General features: G+C 44.5%; 3 protein-coding genes across 10 annotated transcripts; 1 reads left to right on the forward strand and 2 right to left on the reverse strand.

The window, feature by feature from the left end:
• The first annotated feature begins 3,013 nt into the window (after positions 1-3,013).
• Positions 3,014-4,089, forward strand: LOC108085940 (uncharacterized). Of its 2 annotated transcripts, none has more exons than XM_017182724.3 (3): positions 3,014-3,115; positions 3,246-3,609; positions 3,685-4,089. In XM_017182724.3, exons 1-3 carry the CDS (start codon positions 3,104-3,106, stop codon positions 4,059-4,061), a joined length of 753 nt encoding a protein of 250 aa, XP_017038213.1. In that variant the 5' UTR covers positions 3,014-3,103; the 3' UTR covers positions 4,062-4,089. The 2 variants fall into 2 exon arrangements, with proteins under 2 accessions (XP_017038213.1, XP_017038214.1); XM_017182725.3 differs by having other exon boundaries at positions 3,246-3,603.
• Positions 4,090-4,104: 15 nt separating this feature from the next.
• Positions 4,105-13,635, reverse strand: LOC108085938 (acid phosphatase type 7). Of its 3 annotated transcripts, none has more exons than XM_017182721.3 (4): positions 13,272-13,612; positions 5,100-5,610; positions 4,476-5,037; positions 4,105-4,400 (listed from the first exon to the last, which is right to left on the reverse strand). In XM_017182721.3, exons 1-4 carry the CDS (start codon positions 13,420-13,422, stop codon positions 4,260-4,262), a joined length of 1,365 nt encoding a protein of 454 aa, XP_017038210.1. In that variant the 5' UTR covers positions 13,423-13,612; the 3' UTR covers positions 4,105-4,259. The 3 variants fall into 3 exon arrangements, with proteins under 3 accessions (XP_017038210.1, XP_017038212.1, XP_017038209.1); XM_017182723.3 differs by lacking the exons at positions 4,105-4,400; positions 4,476-5,037; positions 5,100-5,610 and adding exons at positions 5,838-6,890; positions 6,964-7,307; positions 8,105-8,268 and having other exon boundaries at positions 13,272-13,619; XM_017182720.3 differs by lacking the exons at positions 4,105-4,400; positions 4,476-5,037; positions 5,100-5,610 and adding exons at positions 8,512-10,008; positions 10,084-10,430; positions 10,663-10,859 and having other exon boundaries at positions 13,272-13,635.
• Positions 13,636-13,955: 320 nt separating this feature from the next.
• Ork1 (open rectifier K[+] channel 1) lies at positions 13,956-27,148 on the reverse strand. 5 transcript variants are annotated; one of them, XM_017182750.3, is made up of 8 exons: positions 26,171-26,915; positions 21,478-21,626; positions 18,074-18,375; positions 17,753-18,004; positions 17,596-17,699; positions 17,299-17,446; positions 16,772-16,844; positions 13,956-16,512 (listed from the first exon to the last, which is right to left on the reverse strand). In XM_017182750.3, exons 2-8 carry the CDS (start codon positions 21,617-21,619, stop codon positions 14,417-14,419), a joined length of 3,117 nt encoding a protein of 1,038 aa, XP_017038239.1. In that variant the 5' UTR covers positions 21,620-21,626; positions 26,171-26,915; the 3' UTR covers positions 13,956-14,416. The 5 variants fall into 5 exon arrangements, with proteins under 5 accessions (XP_017038239.1, XP_017038237.1, XP_070144424.1 ...); XM_017182748.3 differs by lacking the exons at positions 16,772-16,844; positions 26,171-26,915 and adding an exon at positions 27,007-27,148 and having other exon boundaries at positions 13,956-16,531; XM_070288323.1 differs by lacking the exons at positions 16,772-16,844; positions 26,171-26,915 and adding an exon at positions 26,948-26,967 and having other exon boundaries at positions 13,956-16,531.

Genomic DNA, 27,148 nt, shown 5'->3' on the forward strand with positions numbered 1-27,148 from the left:
CAGAGCTAGAGTCGTCGTCCGCCCCGTTGTTCAATTATAATTAAATCTGTTTGTAAATATAATTGGTGGGCGTGCGACTGTCATGAATGATGCAAGATTGTTGTTGTTGCTGTTGCTGTTGCTGTCAGAGCGTGATTTGGTTTTGCAAATTAGAACAACGAATGATGGCAACGCCCCAAGATGAATCTTATGGTAGACTCCAAGCCAGGCTTGTTCCCTTCAAAAGAACACCGAGAAAAAATGATTTTTTAATACATCTTAAAATCATAAATATTAGCTATAGGTTGATATGGGTTTCTAGATTTTTAAAAATGTATTTATTCAATAATTATTTAACATCACGTATACGCCCTGATGGCTGCCTCTTCTTTCACCTTGGAGGCCACCCAGCCACTTACCTAGAGATTCACTGACTGCCCGTGTGTAATAGGCTTTTAGGCCTCGGCATTAAAGAATCATTGTCTCAGTGGGCCAAAAAAACTCCCAGGCCATCGCCAAAGTACAGCCATGGCCAAGTCAAGTCATCGCTACCGTTGCCTCAGCGTAGATCCCACTCAGTTAACACTTTTCACATGCCCTGCCCGAACACAATGTGGCCCCACTCATATATATAGTAAACTCATATGAAGGGGGAACACCAGAGATCGAAGACAGCAACAAAAACAGCAGCAGCAGCAGCAGCAGCAGAGTCTATATAGCATCGACAGCTATATTTTGACATCAACCTGCGGATGACTATTGCCACACGTACTTTGAGATACAATATCTAAATCTGCAACCAGATTTTGCTGACTTTTTAATATCTCAGAAGTTGGGATTGCTAAGCTAATTTACTATTTTATAATTTTAATTTATATATTTATATTTTATTTGTATAAAAAATTATTTTATATGAAATATTCTTATATTTCAAGGTAAGATTGAAATTTTTTTGATAAATCGATCCCCAAATCGAAGCTTTTTAATTGTAAATAAAATATTTTTAGCCTAGAAGTTAGCTCCACTAATTGAAGTCTTATTTCCTTAATATTAATTATAATAAAAACAAACTAAAATAAAAGAATTTCCCTCATTTAGAACCTTTTGGCAAGTGTATGCTATATTTTTTTTCGGGCCCGTTATATCTCTGGAAATATGTCAACCGTGGTGAGTGGGTGAGTGGTTGGTTGGTTGTATTGCAGAATCCACTCCACTCTCTAAGTGGAGACACCACCACCACTAGCACCACCACCACCACCTACCCCCCAGGCAGGCCAAACTGGCGGACAGTTGGCGCCTTTGTTTTGGCCCAAAAATCAAACAGATTTATGTAGATCCGCTTGGATTTCTCTTTAGCTGGCGAAAAAAAAAACAAAAATAAGGCTAGGAAAGTGAAAACCCAGCACCGAACCTTGTGACTCACGTACTGCTACTTAGCCCCAATATTTATCTAAGTAAATCGGTGAACTGGCCTGAACGCACTGCACTTGGCCATTTGGCGTTTTATGTTGGCCAATTAGCTGGCCCAGGGTCAAGTTAATGATTCAATTAGCATTTGTCATCATTGTTATTGTTTCCACTGTGCTGGCTGCGGTCTATAATTGATCCCCAGATCGTGGGAATATTGATAATGATGTGTGACGACGACCGGCAGAGCCACACCTCCGCCTTCGCCTCCTCAGTGATTGCATATAGTCGTATATAGATCAATGGGGATTTGAATCAGTGAAATAGATGTACATACTACAGAGGTTTCAAGGCTTCTTATAAGGATTAGGGATTTTTTTTGTTGGTTTAATTAAGGAACTTGATATTTTATTAATCCTCTTAATGTAGAATTTATATACATATATAAATATTCATAAATTTAACTCAATAGGTTTTGAAATTAGTGGAGTTTTTCGAAATTCTTTTAAATATTAAGGACTTTCTTTTTAAGGGTTTTTGATTGAAGTTTTCTTAATTAAAAATATTCTTAATACTTATAATTTTAAAAGGTATTATATAAGAGGTATTTAAATATTAAGTTTAACATCAGTTTATAAATTGATCTCCATGATTCAAGGATTTTTAGGGAATTATTTAGGGACTCCAGTCGAGTTAGGTTTCGTTGTAGTTTTTTAATAGATATTACTATTATTTAATATATATAGAATAGACCTATTTATATATTAATCCATATACATAAATCTGTTGTCCATATATCCATACACATAGCAACATTTTAATGTTTAATAATATATTACTCCATTGTTTATAAACATTTATAAACAACTACTGAGTTTGACTACTTAAACTCCTAATTTTTATTGATAGATTTAAAGTATAGTTTATATGTTTTTAATGTCTTTATATTTATAAACAACTACTGAGTTTGACTACTTAAACTCCTAATTTTTATTGACAGATTTAAAGTATAGTTTATATGTTTTTAATGTTTTTATATTTGTTAAACTATTAAAATTAGCCTAAATTAAATGATACATATAAAATTAGAAAATGTGGCCTTTTAAAGTACCATGTTTTGAGTACCAAGTATATTTTTAAGCTTTAGAAATATAGCAAAATGTTGCTGATAATAACAACAATTATATTATTATTTTTATATATTACTAATTATGTTTTTATTAATTTTTAATTATTTATTATATAATTGTTATTATAATAAGGAAACTATCTCCTTTACTCATAACTGAAACTCTCATTGAAAACAAAATTAATAATACCAAATATATATTCTTAAGTAATAAATATATAATAATAAGATATAATAAATATAATTTAAGCATGAGCAACTCCTAGAATAAACCAAGTATTAAGTATCCAAGTATCCCTTCTCCTTACAACCTGAGCAGTTAATTACGCCAAGACCCCCATGGAGATCTTGGCTCGTGGCATGCGTCATCCGTGGTTGAAGGGGTCGAGCTCCGGCCTGCCCTGATGGTACCTCCAACTTCGCGAAGCTCTCTCTCTCTCGCTCGCCGGGATTGGTGGGTATAAAAGCGAGTGGCGGCCTGGCAGTGGAATCATTAGACAAGTGTCGAGCCGCGCGTGCGCAACATAGTCTCAGAGGAGGAGCAAGCCCACCAGCAAACAGTTGAAACCACAAACAGGCGACCACAACATGAAGTGCTTTGTAAGGATTTTGTGGATATAATGACAAAAGAAAAAAAAAAAAACAAAAAAGAAAAGCCTGAAATAAACCAAGGATGTGATTTTTTTTTTTCAAATATATAAAAAAGTGTTAAATTAAATATTTTCAACAGCTTATCCTGTTGGCGACCAGCCTAGTGCTGAGTGTCCTGGCTGAGGATGCGCCCGACCAAGAGCAGGTGGCTTTGGCCTCCGATCAGTCATCGGTAGCGGTGGCTCCCGTCGAGGAGGATCAGGTGGGCGCCGCCAGCAGCTATGCACCGCTGCAGGAGAAGAAGCAGGAGAAGCGCTATGTTGGTGGATACGGTGGCTATGCAGGAGCAGGCGGCTATGGCGGAGCAGGAGGCTATGGTGCGGGCTATGGCGGCTATGGTTCCGCTCTGGGCGCTGGCTATGGAGGAGCCTATGGCAGTGGCGTGGGAGTGGACAGCTACTATAATCCCTACGGCTCTCGATCTCTGGCTGGATTAGGTGAGGGTGAGCGTTGGCGGGGACTGAGCTTAACCTTAGCTCTGACTGATCTCTGACTTTATCTTTCTTTTCCCATTACAGATGGCGCCGCAGTGGGTGGTTATGGCGGTTATGGTGGCTATGGCTCTGCTCTGGGCGGCTATGGATCTGCTCTTGGTGGAGGTTATGGCTCTGCTCTCGGCGGCTACGGCTCCGCTCTGGGCGGAGGCTATGGCGGCTCCTACAACTCCAACCCCTACGCGCTGTCGTACTACAACAGCCGGCTGGGCGTGGGAGCCGGAGGCACTGGCTACCCGTACTACAACACCCGCTTCGGAGCCGGCGGCTATCCCTCCAGCTACTACACGAGCAACTACGGCAACAGCGTGGTCGGCGGCGGACTGGGAGCCCTCGGCGGAGTGCCGCCCATTGGAACCGGTTACAACTACGGGTCCGGCATCTCGGGCACCGTCTACTAGGCAAGATCCAAACACCCAACGTTCAACATTTAAGCTAGTGGAATTTATTTTTTTTTGTCTTTAATATTTTTTCTAACTTAATTTTTTATTAAAAGATGCTATAAAACACAAAAAAAAAGTAAGATCAAATTAAGAGAGGAAGGCACAAGTCTCGTTGATAAGTAGAGTCGGTTTCAGGGACAGAGGGAGGATGCAGTATCACTTAGGTGGCGGGTAGGAGCCATGCTGGTCCTTGATCACCCAGAAGGAGTCGACTATGGCGCCGTCCTGGTCGTCGGACACCTGCTCAAAGTGCAAATGAGTGCCATTGTGGGCCTTCAGGCGGGTATAGCCATAGTCCTGCAAAGGATAACAAAGTTTTAGTACTTGTAAGCAGAGAAACCCCTGGAAATCCCCCCCAGAACTTCCACCTACATTGCTGTGAAAGGCATTCCAAGCGGGTAAATCGTGGGAGAAGGGCTCACGCTCTTCATTGCAGCCGGCGGAGCCTGTGATGATCTGTATGGGTGCCTTGGGATTGGTATAAGGCGCCTCCATGCTGCCATTGTACACCTTGTAGTTGTAGATGGGCCACAGGCGAGTGTAGAAATGCTCGTGGGCAAAGAACTCCACGTCCACGCCGTGCTTGTAGAACAGATCCTCCAAACCGAACCACTTGAGCATGGGCAGACCCTGCCGTATGTACGTCTCCAGCTGGGCATTGCAGTCGTACTCCTTGTCGTCGCTGCAGTACATCGGCCGATGGCCGTACGTGATGATCCAGGGGCGCTTGGCCCGGTTCTCGGGCAAATTGGCCTCGGCCAAGTCCCGCTCCAGCCACTCAAACTGCTTGGTGAGCAGCTTGACGCCATAGCTGAGGAAGTAGTAGACCTCCGTGGAGAAGGACACGAAGTGCACGGGTCCCAGGTTGAAGCTGTACCACAGGCTGTCCGTATCGCCGGGCATGTTGAAGCGGGCGCGGTAGTTGGAGAAGTTGCTGCAGAGAACACACATCTAGAGGCTGTCCAATGGCCACCAATTCGGCGCGATTCTACTCACTACTTCTCCTCGTGATTGCCCGGACAGACCATGTAGGGCACGTAGGCGGCCACCGACTCGATTTGCCTCATGAAGGCATCGCCCACAGCCGCGTTTTTCGTGTCCATGTCGTAGGCAAAGTCACCCACATGAATGATGGCATCGTACATGCCCCGCTCCGTGTCCTGCTGCAGTCGTCCCATCGACTGGGCATTCTCGTTGCCCATGTCGCCGTAAATGGCCAGCGAAGGTGACCACTGCTCGCCGGCCGGCGGTGTCTTGAAGTGGAAGACCGGCGACCAGCCGAGCGGGCTGCCGCAGCTATATTCATAGCGGGTGTCCGGCTGGAGACCCCTGAGCTCCACGTTGTGCACGTATTGGGTGCGCTTCTTCTTGCCGCCGTCCACGAAGCGCTGCCAGGTGCCATTCACCGTGGTAAGCTTGTCGGTGGCATAGTTGCGTGCGAAGTTCACCAGCGAGGCGTTGGGGGAGCCGCGAGTGGACCAGGTGACCACAATGTCCTGTAGGTTATCTGTAAAGGGTTTGTAGATGGGTAGAGGGTTTACTTTAATTGAGTTTCCTGCGAGTTGTATACATATTTGGAAAGCTTTGTCATATCTTATTAAAAATTTATACAATTTCGATATATGAAAGTTAATCGGTTTCCTTTCGAGATATTTATAGCAGACCAAAACTCTAGTTCGTGCGCAGGGAATGTGGCACCAGAAAACATCATTTTCTGAATATATTTTTTCTCATCAGAGATTTATTGTGTTTTGCAGTGTATTTTAAGTTTACATTTCGATTATAAAAATTATATATTATTCATATTTCGATAACAAAAATGAATTTTGTTCAAAGATACGTATTTCTGTAAAAAAAAACTTGTTTTCATAACAAATAACCTACGTATTTCGATAAAAAGCACAGAAATTGCTGGGGCTCTGTATTCTACAAAATATATATGTATAAACAACCTTATCGATTTCTCCGACAGAAGGATATACATGGTTTAAGCTCTAAGTACTTGCTAATACAGTTGATAGGAATGAAAATACGCCCGGTTAGTGTCAAGGTTGTGGTAAATATCACAATGTGTCCTCTCTGTCCCCCGCAGATCAGGCATTGTACGGCCCATGCTTGTCCTTGATCACCCAGAAGCTATCGATAACCGCGCCCTTCTTGTCGTCGGACACCTGCTCGAAGTACAGGTGACTGGCATTGTGGGCCTTCAGGCGGAGGTAACCAAAGTCCTGGCTATGAAAGGCGCTCCATGGTGGCATGTGTTTGAAGAACGGCTCCCGACCCTCGTGGTTGCCGGCGGCACCCGAAATGATGTGGATCGGGGCACCAGGATTCACATACGGCTCCGAGAGTGAGCCATTGTACACCGTGTAGTTGTACATGGGCCACATCCGCTCGTAGCAGTGCTCGTGCGCCCACAGCTCCACGTCGACGCCGTACTGATAGAACAGCGGCTCCAGTCCAAACATGTCCAGCATGGGCAGGCCCTTGCGCACGATGGTCTCGTGGTTGGCGCAGTCGTCTCCATTGTCGTTGCTGCAGTACATCGGCCGGTGGCCGAACGTGATGATCCAGGGACGCTTCCGGCGGTTCTCGGGCCTGTTGGCCTCGATCAGGTCCTGCTCCAGCCAGTCGTACTGCGCCACAATCTGCTTGATCCCGAACTGGGTGAAGTAGTAGAACTCCGTGCTGAAGCCGATGAAGTGCACTGGCCCCAGGTCGAAGCTGTAGAACATGTTGTCCCTGCCGCCCGGCATGCTGAACCGATTGATGTAGTGCGAGAAGTTGCTGTGGAAACGGCAGGATTGGGGGATTTAGGCTTTCCAAAGCTCCCTGGCTCCCTGACCTGGGCCACACTTACTACTTCTCCTCGTGGTTGCCCACGCACACCATGTACGGCACATAGGCGGCAATGGTCTCCACCTGGCGCATGAACTCGTCGCCCACCTCGCCGTTCTCCTTTTCCATGTCGTAGGCAAAGTCACCCACATGGATGATGGCATCGTACTGGCCGCGCTGCGTTTCTCGCTGCAGTGCCGGCAGGGAGACGGCATTCACCACGCCCATGTCGCCGTAGATGGCCAGCGAGGGTGCCCAGTCGCTGTGATCGAAGTGCGTTTGGAACCAATACGTGGCCGACCATCCCAGATCGCTGCCGCAATGGTAGAGGTAAGTGCTGTTGGGCTGCAGCTGGGACAGCGTCACCTGGGGTCGTACATATATGGAGTAAGGATGGAGGTTGGGGGGGTGTTGGCAGGGGTTAACCCTAAACCGAACCTGGAGTAAAATCACAGCCAACGAATCCCTTTGTCGCAAAATGACTAATTTATGACTAAAAATCGCTTTAAGTCATTGTGAATCATTTTGAAATCATTCTGAATAAGTTCAAGTCTTTTTGAATAATATCAACATTTATTTTTAATAATTTTTAATTATTCTATAATTATTTGGCAAGTTTTTTAATACTTTATAATAATTTCAAATTATTTGAATTCATTTAAAATTATTTTGAATATTTTTAAATCATTTTGAAACAATTTAAAATCATTCTAAATAATATAAACCATTTAATAGTTTTTAATAATTTTAATTTTTTTGAATTCATTTAAAATTATTTTGAATAGTTTTGAATCATTTTGAAATAATTTTAAATCATTCTGAATAAGTTGAAGTAATTTTGAATAATATAAAAACTTTTTTTTTATAATTTTTAATTATTCTATAATTATTTGGCAAGTTTTTTAATACTTTATAATAATTTCAAATTATTTGAATTTATTTAAAATAATTTGAATTCATTTTGAAATATTCAAAGTCCTTGAAATCTTTGTAAATAATTTTGAACTATTTGAAATCATAAAAATTAATGCTCAATCATTTGGATTTTATTATTTTAAATCCTTAAAAACACATCAAAATATTTTTAAACCATTTTAAATCAATAAAATTAATTTTGAATCATTTGGAACTGTAGCTGTGACTCATTGGGGTTGACTACTCACGCGATGAATGTACTGGGTGGCCTTCTTGGGTCCGCCGTCCACGAATTTCGTGGGCATCTGTGCCGCCTTGGCCCTTTGATTTAGTCCACCGATGCCGAACTCGCAGGTGGATTCATTGGTATTGTCGCGCGTGTTCCAGGTGACGACAATGTCGAGCACGGTCTCTGCAGGAGCACACACGGATTAACTACGGACTTGGCCACGAATCGAACCCACAATAAATGCTACTTATATATATATTTTAAAAATATTCTCCCCACACTATAAACATTTTTATGCTGTATTTAAGCAGTTTATTGGGACCACAGGGTAAAATAGTAATTGTAATGGTAGTATAGTCGGTTTTCCAGGACTATAAATATATGTAAAAGTACCCAAAACTCCATAAATTAAAAACCATTAGGGAATTTCAGGCAAGAAAAAGCACTGAATTTGCATTTTGAATGTTAAAAAACTTAAGTAAAATAATAAGTGTGATAAATGGGTTTCCCAATGCTTAATTAATTAATTTTAAATTGGGCTAAGTGCAAGTTTGGAGCTCCTTACACTAAATGCTCTCTTAAATGCTTGGCTCGCAAAAATTGGCTAAGTAATAGTTTAGTTCGGTCTGGCTGGGCTTTGTACATGTGATATTCGCTTAAGGAATGTGTTATAGACCATGCCTAGTGGTCGAGCTGGGAAAAATCGATGTCAACGATTACATAGATTCTTTCTATTTTGGTCGATAAAACAATCGATGATTTTGTTGTTTCTTTTTCTATGTTATTGAACCTTACTTTTCCTTATTAAATGTGTAGGAATGTATTTTGGTTTTTATTTCTTGTATTGGATTTCATTTAATTTAAAAATAAATAATTGTTTTATCGATTTATTCGATGTTTTTTTTTTTTTGAAAAGATCGAAAAAATCGACGGAATCTATTTTTCTCCAGCTCTACCTCTAGGGTACCATTGCTAGGGATGTACATATATCGAGCGGGAATATCCAATATATCAATATCATTCATTATCAACGTTAAGATATCAAATATCAGACCCCATAAACCGATATATTCTGCCATTCCTAGGTATCTATATAGTTTGTGATCGAATCAGGTCGAGAATCGAATGTGCGCGCTTTTAATACTGCCACAGTTTCTATGGGTGCTTGTGTTGTGTGCTGCCTGGAGACTCCTTTAGCTTGCTTTGGTTTCGTTTTAGGTCCCTCAGTTCTATTGGTAGCTGCCGTGCTTGGACTTGACCAGCCAAAACTCATCGATGACGGCGCCATCCTGGTCATCCGACACCTGTTCAAAGTGCAAATGGGTGCGATTGTGAGCCTTGAGACGCGTATAGCCATAATCCTGGCTGTGGAAGGCACTCCACTCGGGTATCTTGCCCTTGAACGGCTCCCGTCCCTCCTTGCAGCCCGCGGACCCGGTGACAATGTGCACCGGAGCCCGGGGATCCTCGTACGGCGAATCCTTAAGTGTCCCGTTGCGCACCTCATAGTCATATATGGGCCACAGCCGCTCGTACGAGTGCTCGTGCGCCCAAATGGCCACGTCCACACCGAACTCGTAGAGCAACGGCTCCAGGCCGAACATGTGGACGAAGGGCCAGCCCACACGGGTCAGGGTCTCCGAGTGGGTGCAGTCGTTGTCGTTCTCATTGCTGCAGTACATCGGCCGGTGGCCATAGATGATAATCCACGGACGCTCAGCCCGATTCTCGGGCAGATTGGCCTTGGCCAGATCCCGGCGCAGCCACTCGTACTGGAACACCAGCGACTTGACGCCGTAGTTGAGGAAGTAGTAGACCTCCGTGCTGATGCCCACAAAGTGGACGGGTCCCAGGTCGAAGCTGTAGAACATGTTCTCCGTGCCGCCCGGCATGCTGAAGCGGGCGCGATAGTTCGAGAAGTTGCTGCAACACACACACACCCCTGGGTTAGTCCCTCTGCTCTTGCCCGCTCCTCCTCATCCCTCATCTTCTACTCACAACTTCTCCTCGTGGTTGCCCGGCACCACCATGTAGGGCAGGTAGGCGGCCACCGTCTCGATCTGCCGCATAAACTCATCGCCCACGCGCGCATTCTCCGTGTTCATGTCGTAGGCAAAGTCACCCACATGGATGATGGCATCGTACATGCCACGCTGCGTCTCCTGCTGCAGTCGGGCCAGGGACTGGGCATTCTCGTTGCCCATGTCCCCGTAGATGGCCACCGAGGGTGACCAGTCGGCCGTGGCGGTGGGCACCGTTCGAAACTGAAAGATGGCCGACCAGCCGACGGCACTGCCGCAGTGATACATGTACGTGGCGTTCGCCTCCAAGCCGCTAAGCGTCACCTAAGCGGATGGAAACCAACCATAAGTCTGTGTTTATCCATACTCCAGATGGAGGGTCAAGGTGGAGGAGGATCTTTGCAATCTATGGAGTTTGTGGGGTTACAAAAAGAACCTTAGTGCTTAAAAAATAAGTTTTTATTAAAAATCTTAGATTCCCAATTAGCCTCCATAGATAGCACTTCCTATCCTCACACACTTGACCCTCTCTTCTCGTCTGAAATCTCTGGCATACCCGGTGGATGTACTGCGTGGCCTGCTTGCGGCCGCCGTCCACAAACTTGGTGGCTGTGCCGCGGGAGTGCTGGGTGAACCGGGGTACCTCTCCGGGCACCATACGACTGTACTCCACCAAGCTGGACGCCCCCAATTCCGGGTCCGGCGGTAGGCTGCGCGTCGACCAGGTGACGACTATCTCGCTAGCGGTGCGCTCTGAAGTCCGGAGCAAAGAGCAGGGCGGAGCGATCGGAACAGGAAGAAAGCGGGGGGAAAGCGAAAAAAAAAGAAAAACAAACTTGAGCAATTTCGTTGGGCCAAGAAGATGGAAAGAAATAACAAACGGGCCTGTTTTCGTTTTTGATTAAGGAATACGAAAATTTGATAACACTTCACCTTTAATCTAGTTTTAATAAACAAACAATAATAGTTTTGCTTTGCAAATAAGTATAAATATTTAAGACATTTTATTTATTAAATACTTTATTTAATTTGTAAAAGGTAAAGAAAAGATTTTAAGTAAAAATGTTGCATATTTACTTTAAATTTAATTGATTTCTATAGAAAAAAAAACACCTTTCCATTAAATGTAACAAGTAAAATGAATTTAAAGAATTGATCGATAGGTAATTTGTCATCATTTTCGATTCTTTGTCAATTCGAACCTTTTATTTTAATTTATTTAACACTTTATTTAATTTGTGAAAGGTAAAGTACAAATTGTAAGTAGAAAAGTTGTGTATGTACTTCAAATTTAATTGTTTTCCAAAGGAAAAAAACCTTTCCATTAAATAGTACAAGTAATAATAATTTAAACAATTTATCGATAGGTAATTTGTCATCATTTTCGGTTCTTTGTCAATGCAAACGAGAGCAGGGCCGTGAAGTTATTGGAATCAAGACCAACTGCAGCTGATTCTATTATTTTCCGATTATTTTCTATTGTTTTCAGCTAATTCAGCGAAGGAGCTCTTTCGTTATTGTTTTCTTATCGCTTCCCCCGGACAAACTGGAGCACAACAAAGCGCGATGACTGCGCTTGGATGACGTTCGGATTGCTGAATCGCTCTTCATGCCCTTCGCGATAACGACTCCAGGCCCCCCATGGGGTGGCAAAGTCTGGGATTGGGTACGAGTACGGGTTCTGAATTTCCTATTTATTTGTTTTTTGTTGTTTAGCTAACACGATATTAGAGGGGAGTCCCCTGATTAGAGGAGAGGGCACTGCACTTCAAGAGCCAAATATTTATGCTGGCGAACTGTCACTCGACAGATTAAGCAAGTAAACACGGGGTAGTTTCTCATTTCTTGTACTAATTTGAAGCTTAATACAGTTTAATACTTAATATTATACGATATCTTAGCTTATAACCCCCAAAAATCCTTAAAGAACTGATTTTTTCGAGTTTTGCGCAGGCTGATCAGTGTTTTTCAGGGTCTCTGATGATGCCAGTAATTAGCAATCATTGAATTGTGTACATTAAATTAGCATATTTTGTTGTTTAAGGCTTTAAATTACGTTCAGGCTGAACGATTATAAATCGAAAAACCAATTACAGGGTGTCCTTTTTTCTAAAAACTAAGAACCTATCGATTTGTATTTCTTGTAGAAAGTGTCTTATTTCCTAAAAAATTATACATTTTTAATCATTTTCTTGATTTATTATACCCTTGCAGGGTATTATAATTTCAGTCAGAAGTTTGCAACGCAGTGAAGGAGACTTTTCAGACCCTATAAAGTATATATATTCTTGATCAGCATCAACAGCCGAGTCGATCTAGCCATGTCCGTCTGTCCGTCTGTCCACCTGTCCGTTTCTACGCAAACTAGTCCCTCAGTTTTAAAGCTATCTGAATGAAACTTTGCACATAGTCTTCTATATACTCTCACTGCTATATATGTCGGAACGGGCCGGATCGGACGACTATATCATATAGCTGCCATACAAATGATCGATAAATTTTTAGAAAAAAAATTATAACTTGGATGTTTTTCAACATTTTTGCACCATTATTTAGATATGGCCATTTTATATTATTTCTGAATTTTGGTAAAAATTTCACGAAAATCGGACCACTATATCTTATAGCTGCCATAGGAACGATCGGGAAATTAATAGGAAAAAAATTATAACTTCGTTGTTTTTCTACGCATTTTCATCTACTCTGAGATATAAGCTTATTTTATTATTTTAGAATTTTGGTATTAATTTCATAAAAATCGGACAACTATATCATATAGCTGCCATAGAAACGATCGGTAGATGTAGAGAAAATGTAAGGCTGGGAATGTAAAACTGTAACTATCAAACTGTAAAGATAATAAGTATAGGTAAAATGTAATGAAATGATATCTGCAAGGGTATACAAACTTCGGCGTGCCGAAGTTAGCTTCCTTTCTTGTTTAATTTTATTTATAATAATATAGGCATCAGTTCCCTATGGCTTGTTTCTGGCAGAGATCTGGAGCCATAAACAGGGAGATATCACCCGATAATAGCAACAATAAACCCGCGGGAATTGCGCACTCTCAGCAACAATTGACCAGAGGTTGCAAAAACAAAACAACAACAACAAAGTGCACCTTGCGCCGCTCTGTTCTCTTTACATAATGCGTTTCTCACTCACCTCCGAAGGCCAGATGCACTTGCTCCGGCTGATAGTGAACGATGTTGCCTGCCACCTTCGTTTGCTCCTCCTGCGCCACAGTGGCCTGTGCCAGTCCCGCTGCCGCCGCACCAACCAGGAGCAGCAGGAAAAACTGCTGCAGGCGCTGCATTTTCGGCTTCGCTTCTTTGTTTTTATACGTTTTTATTGGAGTCACGGATCACACGGCAGTTAACTGCAGTTTATAGCATTGCCAAATCACACAATTGCGTCGTGGGCAAAAAAAAAATGATCCGGGAGCGGGAACAACAGTACAAAATGAGCACAAAATTGGAATTATCCAGCAATTTATATAGAGACACAACAACAAAACAAACAGGCAGAGCAGTGTGACCTTGGCGGGGGGACACAGCAAAAGCCGCAAAGTATACTCGGAGGCAGCCACACTGGTAGATATATCGATAGCTGGGCGATAGGTAGGGGGGATTTTTGAAATTTCCTTCTTATCACTAGGAAATAAATTTTGTTTAAAAACTTTTCTGTCAGTTTTTATTAAATTATAAGAATTTTCATTGAAAGTTAAAATAAAATAAACAAAAAAGAAATAAAATAAATATACAACAGTTGTAATTTATTTAATAAATTAAAATAAATAAAAATTGTTTAAAAATATAAAATAAATAAAATTAAAATAAATTACGACAGTTGTTATTGCTTTAACAAATTATCTTTATTATTTAACAACATGTTTGGAGAATGTTCGGCGAATGGAAGCCACTCTCAGAGAGCTCAATGGAATTATACAACCGAAAGGAGAAGACCCCTGTTCGATCTCTGGAAAATATATGGATTCTTTTGTTCACATAAGCCCCTTCTTAGCACTACAAATAGAGGAAAATATACGAAATAGAATGTGGATACAGATGGGCATAAATACAGTAGTAACAATAGAGAGAGAGATACATGCGCGTAACACTAGGATAACTGGTAGTATATGGTGTATGGTATAAGGTATTCATAACAGTAACATTATCATAACAACTAAGGACTTTTGGCAGCCTTATCGACTATGTGGGATATATAATATAAACAGGAAAAAAAACAACAGTTCCTCGACTTGGAAATATATACGAGTTGGCAATACATCTTACGGATTAGGAAACTAACTACTTCTCGGTGGCTGGCGGCGACCCTGCGCCCGTGGTGGGCATGCTGCTCTTGCGCTGCGCCTGCGAGATCTGCACGATCCTCGAGAGCGGTGAGTGGGTGCTGCTGGTGCTGGGTCTCGTGCCCGCCGGCAGCGGCAATAGTCGCTGCGCCGAGGCTGGCACAGACTCCTCTGTGACACCGCCCACAGCTCCTCCTCCAACCGCTGAGCTTCCGCCGGTGGGCGAGGTGGGCGACAGTTCGCGGGCCAGCGGCGAGGGGCGCAGCGAGAGGCGGCGCTGCAGCGCCGACTGCGAGGAGGAGGAGGACGGCAAGGACTGCTCAGCCAAACTGGCACCAGGTGGTGGCGCCTGGCCCGGTGGAATCTGCAGAGCCGTTGGACGCACGCTGAAGCGGCGCCGGAACTTGCTCTGACCGGAAGCGGCAGTCGATGGACCCGACACAGACGGGGACTGCCCCTGGCTGCCGCCTGCTCTCTCGGTATAGCTGGGCGGGGGTTCCAGCAGGGATCTAGCCGTGGCACCTGCTCCTGCGCCTCCTCCTCCCCCGCCAAGCGGCGACATGGTGCCCACAATTGTGGAGCGACGGGCATAAAGCCTATTGGCAGCTGCCGCCTGCAGGGACCTGGTCTGGTCGCCGGCAAAGAGCGAGAGAATGGGCGGCAACTGCGGCGGATCCAGCCCCGCGTTGCCCATCTTACGCTGCTTCCGACTACCCTTGGCTCCAGATGCCGTGGCCGCCGCCTGCTGTTGCTGCTGCTGTTCATCAAGCACGGCATGGGTGTGGACCACCTCCAGGGCACGGATTAGATCCGCTATGGTGGTCTGCTCTAGCACATTCAAATCCTTCTCGGAGGTCACCGAGAAGATGCTGCTGCGACGCGGTGCCGAGGCCACCGAGGAGGCGGAACCACCGGCCGTGGCCGGGAAGAGGCTGCCGCGACGAGCGGCCACCGCTGCCATGGCCGCCGAACCGGAGCCACTGTTGGCCAGGCTGCCGCGTCGCATCTGCATCTGGGCCAGGGCGTGTGCGGTGGGTGGATACATGCTGCCGCGGCGAGCCGAGGGCGCTGGATTCTGGGTGTAGATACTCTCGCGACGCCGCTTGCCAGCCGCCGCGCGACGTTGATAGGCTCCGCTGCTGGCTCCAGGCGCTGGACCGGCGATGCCATCTTCCAACTGGAAGCCCAAGTTGGTCAAGCCGCCGCCACTGGCCAAGCTGCCATTCGACTCGAAGGGCGGCGGCGGACCGCGACCGTTGCGCAGATAGGACTGGCTGGAGGCCGCCGTGACCGTGTTGCTGTAGAAGTCCAGCGGCGAGCGGGGCTGTTGCTGCGAGGCAATGCCCTCGGGCACTGACACCACCGACAGCTTGCGCTCCACATCCTGCGAGGGACGCTTCTTCTGGAATGGAAACAAGCGACGCAAACCATCCGGCATGGAGAACTTCTTGACTCGTCCCCCCGCCGCCGCCGGGGAAGGCTTCTTGAGCTGCTCCTCCAGGGCATCCGGCTCCAAATGCACCATCGTGGCACCATTGGGCCGCTGCTGGCCCTTGTAGCGCTGATTGAAGGCCTCCTGGATCTGCTGGTTGTCCCCACTCCATGTCCACTCGTTGTGCTGATTGGTACGCAGCGGCCGCTCGCTCTGCCAGCGCGGTGCCTCCAAATTGAAGTCGGAGCAGGCACGAGCCCGCGGACGTCGCGGCGTGGAGAACTCATTGACCGTGGAGAAGGACCATTCGCTGGCCAATATCTGTGAGTCGGAGAAGCCGTGATAGCCTCCATACAGCGCTGCATCCTCCTGCTCTGCTGGCGGGGGCTTGACGGTGGCCAAAGCACTGACCACCTTGGCCAGCAGATCGGTGGTCTGGCGATATGCCTCCGCCGTCTCGAAGGTCTTCTCGCGATCCAGTTTGCTTAGCTCCGTGTCGGAGCTGGCGTGCACCATAATGCCGGTGGCATTCTGCTGCTGGGCAGCAGCCAGATCGGCGCAAACGGAGAAGGCCCGCTTCCGGCTGGGAATAGGAGCCGGCTCAATGCGATACATGCTGAGATCCGGACAGGAGGCGGAACGGGGCAGCGTATAGGCGATATCTATGTCGGTGTACACGGGCTGAGAGGGGTTAATGGAAGATTTTTGGAGGATTCAGCGTGTTCAGTTCAGATCAGCGTGTGATGGATGTGTTTTTGGTGTTGGACATGTAAAGAAAAGGGTTTTGTATTAGTGTATTCTCAGCGGAATCTCTGTTTATGTGGGGCTGATCTGGGCTAGCACTGTCTATATAGTATATATATAAGATTATCTCTGGATCTGGGTTGGAATTTGGATAAGCTCCTTTGTAGCTCTACTTACATCTGGGGCTCTTCTTTTTCTGCTCAGCCGGAGCCTTATTCTTCGGCTTCTTTCTATTTCCCTTTCGACAAAACTAGAACAGAGAAGAGCGGGTCTTCATCAGCATCAAACAGGGCAGGACTCTAACTTGGTTAACAGAAGAACATGGCCAACAGGCAGGTGGGAACGGAGTAGAGTGGCTACCGCTTAGTAAGACAAGTACGTAGGGGTAAAGGTTAGGACATACAAAAGGGGAAACTCTTTGCTATTTTTGAATTCTAATCATGGTTAGTTAATCCCTTGAACGATTTTTATATAGGGTTAGATTTGAAGTGGGTTTATATATTAAGATTACTTTGTTATTTCCCGGTTTTAATCAAATAAAAAATTCATTTAAATAATTTTCTTTTTATCCCCCTTAAAACTCTATGAATGAATCGAGTTTAGATGCACTTTACGAGCCTGGATTATTCAGTTTATTATATACATCTTTGGAATATATATATTCCAGTGCTGGCCCATGAATAATGATCGTCGTCGTCGTTTACCTTCACTTTGAGTATATAGAGCTCGTTGAGCATACGCCGCAGATAGCCCACATCCTTGGTGACGCCCGTCCAAATGCGATTCTGAGTGGCCTTCAGATTGGAGGACAGCTGCTGCTCCAAATACGCCAGCTTCTTGCTCTGCAATCCCCTGTTCATGCCGTATGTGTCCCGAATGTGGAGGAATGTGGTTTTTTGTTTTTGGATTGAGAGAAGGGATACATATTTGGTTAAGGGCATGCAGGACACGCAACGTAACGAAAGGCAACCCCAAAGGACATGCGATGGACAGCTACTTACCGGGTAATAAACGTCATGATCATGACCAGGTAGCCCAGGGAAAAGATGAACCACACTATCACAAAGATCTGATAGACCACGAACCAGCCGCCAAACTCCCGAGGCTATAATAAGAAGAAACTAAGATAAGAAGACTTGGGGAGGTTTGAAATCTCACCTGATTGGGTCCAAAGGTGGGCACATAATCACCAAAACCAATCGTCGTGGTGGTCACATAGCTGTAGTACAGCGAAATGGAGTACGGCCAGTTTTCAAAGTAGGTGAAGACCCACGAGGGCAGGAGCAGGAAGAGAGCTATGCCCGGTATCAGGGCAATTACCACCGTGGTGATCAGGCCCAGTTGCGGCGGCACATAGTGCATGTCGGTGGACATTTTGTACTTCTTGTAGCGCCTGTAAATAGCCTCAAACTGACAAGAGAAAGGAAGATGGATTATCAATTATTATTATTATTAATTATTATTATTATCCTCACTCACCGTTCGTCCAAAGTACTCGCCCAGGCCGGCAAAGAGTATTCCATTGACGGGTATCCCAATCACCGAGTACGCAATCATGATCATCCGGCCGGCAAAAGTGGTCGGCGATATGTTGCCATAGCCCACCGTGGAGCACACGGTGAAGGCAAAGAAGAAGGCATGGTAGAAGGTCCAAGTGTATGGTATATCGTGCTCATCCTTGGTGTAGTCCGTCACCGGCTTGCCGCAATACTCTGTGATCCGCTCGAGAATCTCGTTTTGTGTGCTCACATTCTTGTCCGAAAGCTCCTCTAGGAGATAGGCTGTGTAAAAAAGAATATACGTAAAATAAATCAAATTAAATGTAATGCCCGATGGGGCGTGAAATCAAATTAAATCTAATTGATCGCCCATTATATGTTAGTTCACGTGTCTATCCGATCCGGAAGCTAACCTTCCACTTTCCGCTTTCCGCCGTAGAACAATGGCCATAAAAGAGGCCCCAAATTGATTCCGATGCGACGAGCTGGCAGCGCGACGCTTCCTCCCGTTACGTTTTCCGAGATCACTGATCGCCACAAGGTAGTGACCCTACCCCCGGCCGACAGAGTGGCATATTTTACACGTCTCCCGCATCCACACACTGATCGTAATGAGCTCTCGGATCGTACAACACGATCACGATCATGACCTGACCCGGACGACGTTGCTCCGGTTGATTGAAATGCGCTCAGCGCGAGATTTTTATCCGGCAAATAAATTGTGAGGTCGTGAGACAGACAGTCGGTCTTGCTGTCAGAAATTCAGAGCTTTGATCGGATTTGAGTTCTCGGAAGACGTAAACCTCGAATGCAAGGAAAGTTTCAAGTATACCAAAGTGATCTAATGGAATGGGTTATCTACAAGCTGCTCTATCAGCTTGTGACATAACCAAATCAAGGATCGATTGAAAAATCTATTAGAAAACAGAAAACGATCGCTTTGTAGGCTATCAGCAATTGTGAATTGCTTTTCCATTCATTCAATCTCTGACAGATAGAGCCCTACACTCTGGCCACGCTCTTCCTCTACAGCCTCGTTTATGTTATCAGACACTCGGCCAGATCGAGGCCATTTTAACCTTTATGGCCAAGTTCATTCGAGTCGAGTCTGCCGGCAGCTGCAATCATTCAATAAACCCCGAACCGTAAGGTTCCTGTGGGTAATCTTTTAACGAATTGCATAATTCAATAAATGCGGAGGCAGAGATTCCACTCAGATCTGCACTCTCTCACCACTCACAACGGGACACAATTGGGGGCAATTCAGGCGGCATTAACGTCAAATAGTCACCATAAATCCGCCATATAAGAGTAGCCGGAGTGAATACACAACGGAACGTAATGGAACGGGCACCAGCTGTCACTGTCACAGTTTAATCGCCTTTGTGGTCCGGGTCCCGGAATCTTGATTGCCGGCAATTTGTTCATAGAAGTCGATCATTATCTCGAGTTCTTGCAAGTCCTCTCGACTTTGTGCACTGGGTGGATTCCGTGAATTCCACAACGGCCATTTACTCTGATTATCTCGCTGATTGACTGGGGGCGATGGGCCCCGGAAAAGTTTGTGTTTGTTGCAAACAAATTGATAAATTAATTTAATTAAAGCCGACAGCTGCGAGAACTGCACAAACCATCCGAGGTCGAGGTCGAGGTGCATCTCAAAGAAAAATGTATTAAATGGAAATGATAGAACTGGAGCTAATGGGTTTCTATTCTAGCTAATTCATAGGAGATTACCAATAGGTTTATGAGTCCTTATCGCTGGCAATCCATCTATTCCTTAAGCCCCAAATGCTTTGTTTAAAAGTCGTAACATTCTAGGTAATTCCCTTTCCCATATCCACCTTTCTTCGACATCCTGTTCTGCTGTTTGCTCACCCAGTAAAAATAGATCGAGAATTAGCATATAAGCCTGGTTTCTGTGTTAATTAATACCCCGAAATTCGCCCCTGCCATAGTAGAGCTTAATGCCAAGTGATCTTGTTTAACTCGAAGCACGGCTAGACTTAAAATAGAATCCTTACTCAATCAATAAGAAGCAAAGTTCCATACTGAAATCATTGATCACTCACTCTTTTTTTTTCAAAACAAAAAAAGGTTAGCTCCGAGATCTTTGCCATCTGGGAGTTCCCTCCCTTGGCGGTGTCATTGTCATCGCCTGGCCAGTTAGAGTTACCTTATCGGGTGTCAAATGGCTCAAATACCATCATTATCACATGTTTGTGGACACTTGAAAGTCATCGGCATGGTCACAGTCATAGTCATAGTCGATTGTCCGACTTTTAACCAATTCAAGTGTTACTTTCGTTGTGTTCTGGCCGAAGTCTGTGGCAGTGATTAAGGTGACTTTGTCCACTGGCTTACTGCCTGCTTACATATGCATACAAATAGTGACATGACAAGTGCCGGGGTCCAATTGCGGATTCCCAGGGCATTAGTTGGGGGGCTCAAAAGGCCTACAACAAGTCAGCGATATCGATCGTATCATTTTGAGCAAACCTCGGCAGTTTTTGACTCTCTGATCGTGTAGAGATCGAGAAAGCCTTTGCATGATCCAAAGCCGTTACGATTTCCGCACGTCTTGGGTCGATGGTTACTAATTAGAGCGTTTATGGGTTATTTACTCGCGTAGTTAGCACATTTTATGTGCTGTTTAAATTTGGATTTATTGCAATTGAAGAGGCATAAAAATAAATACATCCGAGACTTCGCGTCTATATAATCGCGATCTAGCTGTATGAGGAGTATGTGTGTTGGAATATAGGGGTTTTTGATTGGGGTTTGAGCGGGATTTGGATGAAATTCAGAATTCCAATACTCAATTTTAAAAACCCACAAAAATCCTAATTTTAAAATACCTTTAATACTTTAATTTAACCGAGTTAAGTGGTGCTTTCATTTGATAAAGTGAACATTCCTGATTGCCCCAGACTTGTGCTGGTCGTAAAGCTCACACTTTTCTCGAATTTACGCACGTTTTGCCAAAAATATATTAGCAGCTAGGAAGAGGGGATTTTAGACTGTATTTTCATTAACAGTCTTGATTGGCTGTTAACTTGTCATTCTATGTTTACCATTTAACATCTTTTTTTTGGGAACCATCTTTATAGGGTAGTTTCTCCAGTCGGACTAGACTATGATGACTACATCAGTTTACACCAAGGATCTAAAGCTAGAGGCTTCAATTGGAAACCTTTCCGTCTTATAACACCTCGGCTTTCATCAATTTCAAGTGGGTGGCAAAGGTTTAGCAGTCTAGACTTTCCAAATCGTGGGCTACCATTTAGTTTGGTTCGCAGTGGGATATCACATGCTCTTAACCGTATATCACGTGGATCTCTTATTTCTGGCTAGATATATAGTGTTATATAGTCTCTCACCCACCGTTGATCTCGATGCGCTCCTTTAGCTCCTCGGCCCGTGCCTCCTTCTCCTCGCCGTGCTCGATGTGGTAATAGATGGCCGCCCCGAACATCAGGTAGGATATGTAGAAGATGAGCAGCAGGATCCATCGGTTTGGCGACATGCTCTACCTGCAAGGACAACAACACTAACAGCTGCAATGGATGCCAGGATGCCGGCAAATGGTGGGTTAGGTTAAGGAACAATTGGAATCGGATCGAAGGCGCTGTGGTTTCGTGTTGTCTGTCGTTATTTATGGTTGTATCGCTGCTAATCGGAGCTTGATTGCGATTGCTCAAGTGGTGGCCAGTCAGTCGCCTTAGCGTTGTTGTCTCTATATACACATATGTGTTATATAGGTGAGAGCAGATATCGGACAACACGATTTAGTTGCTCTACTGTTCAACTTTGGGGTCTTGTGTGACTGTTTGTGGTTATAACCTGAAGATGAACGTTATGGGTTAAGCCTTAGCTCATAATCACAAGAAATCTTTAAAAGCTAAGAAGACTTGGAGAATATATATAGAAATTAGACCCTATTCAGACCATTTAAAGTCTCTTTTTATATGAATATGGTATCTCTCATACTTATGTAGAGAACCAGGCTATCTGTGTAGCCGGTCTACCTTTCAGTGGTGTTTTCCTTTTGGAAAAGCACACGCCTTGCCTACTCCTGGCTAGATCGCTTCATAGTTGCTGCTGGCAACGTCATCGCCGCTGCCCAGGCTTACACCTATTGACACTTCTAATCATATCTCCCTCCGGGTCGGACCGCTGCGGGGCATTGCTGCTAATTTTCCACGATTTGTCGCGCGGTGCAAAGTAGTCCGCTAACGATTAGCGACCGCCGCAGACGTCGCCCTCTTCCCAGCAGCGTCCAAGTAACTCCCGGGTGTCTTATCTCCGGAATACACAGACACTGGTGTCTGGGGATCAGGGGGCCAGGAGTCCGGGACTGCTGTGGGTGTCAACCGATGTGCCGCAATGCCAATTAGCGAACGCGAATGCAAAAAAGCAAATAAAAAGTTGACAAAACCAAGTTCCAAAATGAAGAAAATAAAACTTGAAGCAGGTGTCAAATGTTTGGAGTGTTTAGCTTTAGTCATTAGCTAATGATTAGAGTCCTTAAGTCGGAACAAGATCATAAAGATATTCTAGTTTGTAGATTTTTAGTTAGCTCCATTTGGTAATGCTCCATATTTAGACCAAATTGATAATAATCTACGACTTTATGATGAAATTACTTCAAGTCGAATGGCTAAAGTTATTACCAAACCATAAAGAGCATTAGTCAGGCAACTGATTGGTTGCTAATGGGCGATTGATGATGGTGAAAGTTCTTACAATATCGTAAAGATAAACGCTTCGGGGGCGCTTAAGTCATCGGCACTGGTGGCTCTTACAGTATCATAAAGATAAAGACGGTACGTGGGTCGTCGCCGTGTTCGCCCTAATGAGTTCATGTTGGGGTAGTTCGTGTGTGGACCCTCATACAAGGTGGAATCCCCCGGGCCCAGATTCTCACGTGAATCGACGATTAATCTTTGGCCTTAACTTCGGTTAGATCGTATTTATTTTGTACCTCCGCCGTATCTGTATCGATAAAGACTCTTCTCATTACACGCCTGATTACATTGAGACAATTCGGAATTGTTTATTCCCGCTGTTCTAGTCAAGTGATCGCCGCTGATAACGATTCTTCGCTGTTTTAATTATTATTATCGGGGTTCTTTATTGTATAATTTCTATTAAATTATCTATGGAGTATGTGTTGTTTTTCCTTCTTTCCCGTTTTCGCATTTTTTGCTTCGCTGCTTCTTTTACAATAATTTGTTAACAATAAAAACTACAAATCGCCGTCTATTGGGCGCGTTCCTCGAGCACTGACTGGCGCTGGCGATGACGCCGTTCAATGGAAGTCTTTTCATTTATTGTGTTTCCTTTTTTCTTTATGTTTTTATTTATTCCGAACAAACATTTCGATGACGCTCTGTGTTGCCAAACGATCTTTTTAACGCTTTTTTTTTTTTGGTTTTGGTTTTTTTTGTGGGCTTGCCCCCGGTGGAATTCTTTGCGAGTGGAAATTTCTGCCGAAAAAGCTGGCCGGAAATCAGAAAATTAAAGCAGAAGGAACAACAAGGATCATCTGCTGGGCCTTTACGATAAGAAAATATTTATATTTAAATTAAATAAATTATATATTTTTAGTAATTCTAAAAAGTAGATCATAAACCCTTTTTATCTATTATTTTAGTTACTTATATACAAATTTTTCTTCCATATTCCCCTCAAAAGACCTTCGGAGCGAAAACATTGAAATTTCGCGCTCACCCACGCCCCGTGTCGTAAATCCATAAAATGGACCCAATCTTTATCAAGCCGAACCCACAGAGTCGAACCCAAAATCACAAAAGAAAACAATAATAACAATGATAAACATTCGATGATCATGTAAATGAATCAAGTCAATGTTTGACGTCAAGTGGAGTGTAGACAACAGAACATTTAATATGGCAATAAAATCGTTTACTAATTGATAACCAACAGACTCCATTTCATGGCGACCGTGCTCGAAATTAAGATCGGGGGCACTTGCCGAAAATAACCAAAGGATCGATCGGCTGATCACGATGATCAGTTGACCTCCTCGTGCATTTCCCGGACTGAGAGTGATCAGAGCCTCCCATCGGTTACGTGCAGAGTCGGGGGATAACTCCCGGGCCTCTTATGCAGTCGCCGTAGTCGTATATTATGTGAAACAAAATTATTAAATACAAAAATATTTACATATACCGACGCTAAATAGTCGTATAATCGATAATAAATAGCGGCGACTGCAAAATGAACACGTTTAGTAAATAATCGCAAAAGTTGTCGAGCGTCAAGAGCCGTGCTTTATTTCTCACTTGCCCCGGAACGGAAAATAAAAAAAATTAAGGCGAGGAGACGTTGGAGGAAAATCTCGGTGAAAAGGAACAAGAATCACGGGCATTGTCTCTCTGGCCGGAGGGAGTCTGAAATCTAAAATCTGGAAATCTGGGTGGAAATACCAGACAGGCCTATGTACGTCTCAGGCTGATGAGGCTATTGGGTGCTAATGATGACATTGTTTTACAAGCCGGGGGGAGCGATGATTAATTGAATTGTGATCTATCAATGTCTCTTGTCTCGTCTCCTCTGTCGCTGTCTATGACGATTCATAGTCTTGGTACTCCTCCGTCTGCGGTGATAAGACTACGCGTCAGAGCCCAGAGCTAAACACGGCAATTAATAACTAATAGTTTGAAATTCTTTTGCTTGACAAATAACTAAGAACTGGAATCAAGTTCATCACGATATGGTCTTTGAATAGTCGGAGAAGGGGTTTTCTTTAATCCAAAGAGAGTGCTTGACTCTCTTAAGTGGCTGGAACTTGTGAACTGTCACCCTTCTTCATCAGGTGTCACTTCCTGTACCAATTTCATGAAATATGTATGTATGATTATGATATGGAAGAGTTCTGGGTAATGCGTATTCCCTAGTAGCTGGTGCGTCTTAAAGAAGCTCAACTGTTAGTCACTCGGTCACATGTATCGATGATTGCGATATCCCACACCTTACCCTACCAACTGACTGGCTAACCAATAAACTGACTGACTTACTGCCCGACTGACTGACTGATTGACGGACTAAGGAGGATCACTACCGGCTCTGGGACCATATTTGTTTATAAACAAATGCCGAAAAGCGCTCGCCAAATGATGGATGAAGCGGTGGGGCAGCAGCGGCAATAAGCCTAAAACAATCGCAAGACGCCTTGAGCCCTGCCTGCCTGCCAATCGACTGATCGATAACAGAGGCAACCGTTATAGCTCCGGCTAACGGTTAATTCCGCCTGGGTGCGCGCGTGTTTGTATTGAGTTTTGCATATGGCAACAACAGTTAAGCAAACACTCTTGCCTAGCGAAACAATTTCGTTAATTAAATGCATTCAGCGGATCGGTTCATTCATGCTACAGATACACAGATACAGATACTGGGCGGTGTACGGCACAGATTGATTGATCGGATTAAGAGCAAGCACTGGGAAAAAAAATGCGAAGCCCTTAAATCAACATCATCATGGAAAATGTCCTTAATTTGGAGAAAAAGAAATATCTCTAAATTATTTAAATTTTAAGATCAGAAATACTTAAAAACTGGGAAGTATTCTTTAAAGACCGTTTGATATTTAACAAAATTCGACAGGACTTATTTGAAACACCGATTAATATCCACTTCTTTTTTATTTTAGAAATATTTAGCATTTAAAAGATAATATTCTTGCAAGATTTTCCACAAAAACACACATATATTTCCTATATATTTTACCCTACAGGAGAACTGTAAGCTTTAACCTGTGCACTTCACAATCGCTCCGTTTTCGATTTCGGATTCGCGACGTGCAAATTAACTGTCCGTTTCGGACTTTCTTCGTGTCCCACTGAGATAAGCCGCGGACCAAAAAAACAAGGTGACCACAACAACAACAACAACAGCACGGATGGCGATAATGTCTGCACTTGAGTGAACTGTAAGACCAGCACTGCTTTCTTAAATAAATAATTAAATTTATATTTTAAAATTCACATTGAGATTCGCTCCGATTCCTTTGTACCTCCAACTTCTTCCTTCCAGTTTCACTTTCAGGACATACCCGCTCCAGAAATGTTATTAAAAAAAAAAAAAAAACACTTAAAAGGCACCGTTATGTTTCTTCGCACTCCTTCGCGTTTTTGAGTTGGATGGGGCGTGGGTGGCAAGTAGGGGGAAAAATCGCGAAAAATCAAAGAGAGAGCTGAGCGATCGCGTCCCAGGACCGTTACCGTTAAGCGGCGCACGCTGAATTGAAGCGCTGCAGGCACTCGGTTGACACTTTTTGTTAACGGTGACGGCGGCGGTGACGTCGCTCCGTCGCTTCTCGGTTCCCGTAACCGTTCTGATTTAAATGGAACGCTCCAAGCTCACGTCTGTTCCCAGTCTCTGCCGGCGCAGGCGTCGCCGTCAGCGTCGCTGCCCTGCCCTGTCCGCGAACCGCTATTCCAGTTGCTCTTCTTTCCGTTTCTTTTCCTCCTCGCCTTTTTTGGCACTTTCCAGCCAAGCTTGGCTTTGCCGTCTCCTTCTTTTCCTGCACTTTCGAGCGGGACAAAGTAGGAGGAGGGGAGGGGAGCAGAAGGAGCGGCACAGGAGCTACGACACGTTCCGCGACGCCTCCATCATATGACTGGCAACAAAAACATGGCAAAAACACGGCACGGCACAGAAACTGAATCGAAAAATCCGCGAGTATAGCACTCGAAAACAAATCAGAGCAGCAACGTCGGAGAATGCAGAGCGGAAAAGCTCGGAAACGCACGGTAGACGGTATGAAACGGCAAAGCGGAGCGAACGAGACGAAAGCGAACGCGGTATTAAGTGTAATTGTCCCTCCCACCTCCTTTAACTGCCGATCGTGCGTGTGAGTGGGAGATCTCTAATCCGGCGCTCACTCACTTTTGAGCGCTCTTTGCTCTTCGCCGGCTCCAAAGAATAAGACAGGTTGAAATCACTCAAGAATCGCTCGGCTTGTGTGTGGGTGTGTATGAGTGTGTGGATGGTTGAAAGGAGAGCCTCCGCCCTCGCCGCACCATCGCGC

The sequence above is a fragment of the Drosophila kikkawai genome, chromosome X, assembly GCF_030179895.1.
Source record: "Drosophila kikkawai strain 14028-0561.14 chromosome X, DkikHiC1v2, whole genome shotgun sequence".
In the NCBI taxonomy this organism is placed as follows: domain Eukaryota; kingdom Metazoa; phylum Arthropoda; class Insecta; order Diptera; family Drosophilidae; genus Drosophila; species Drosophila kikkawai.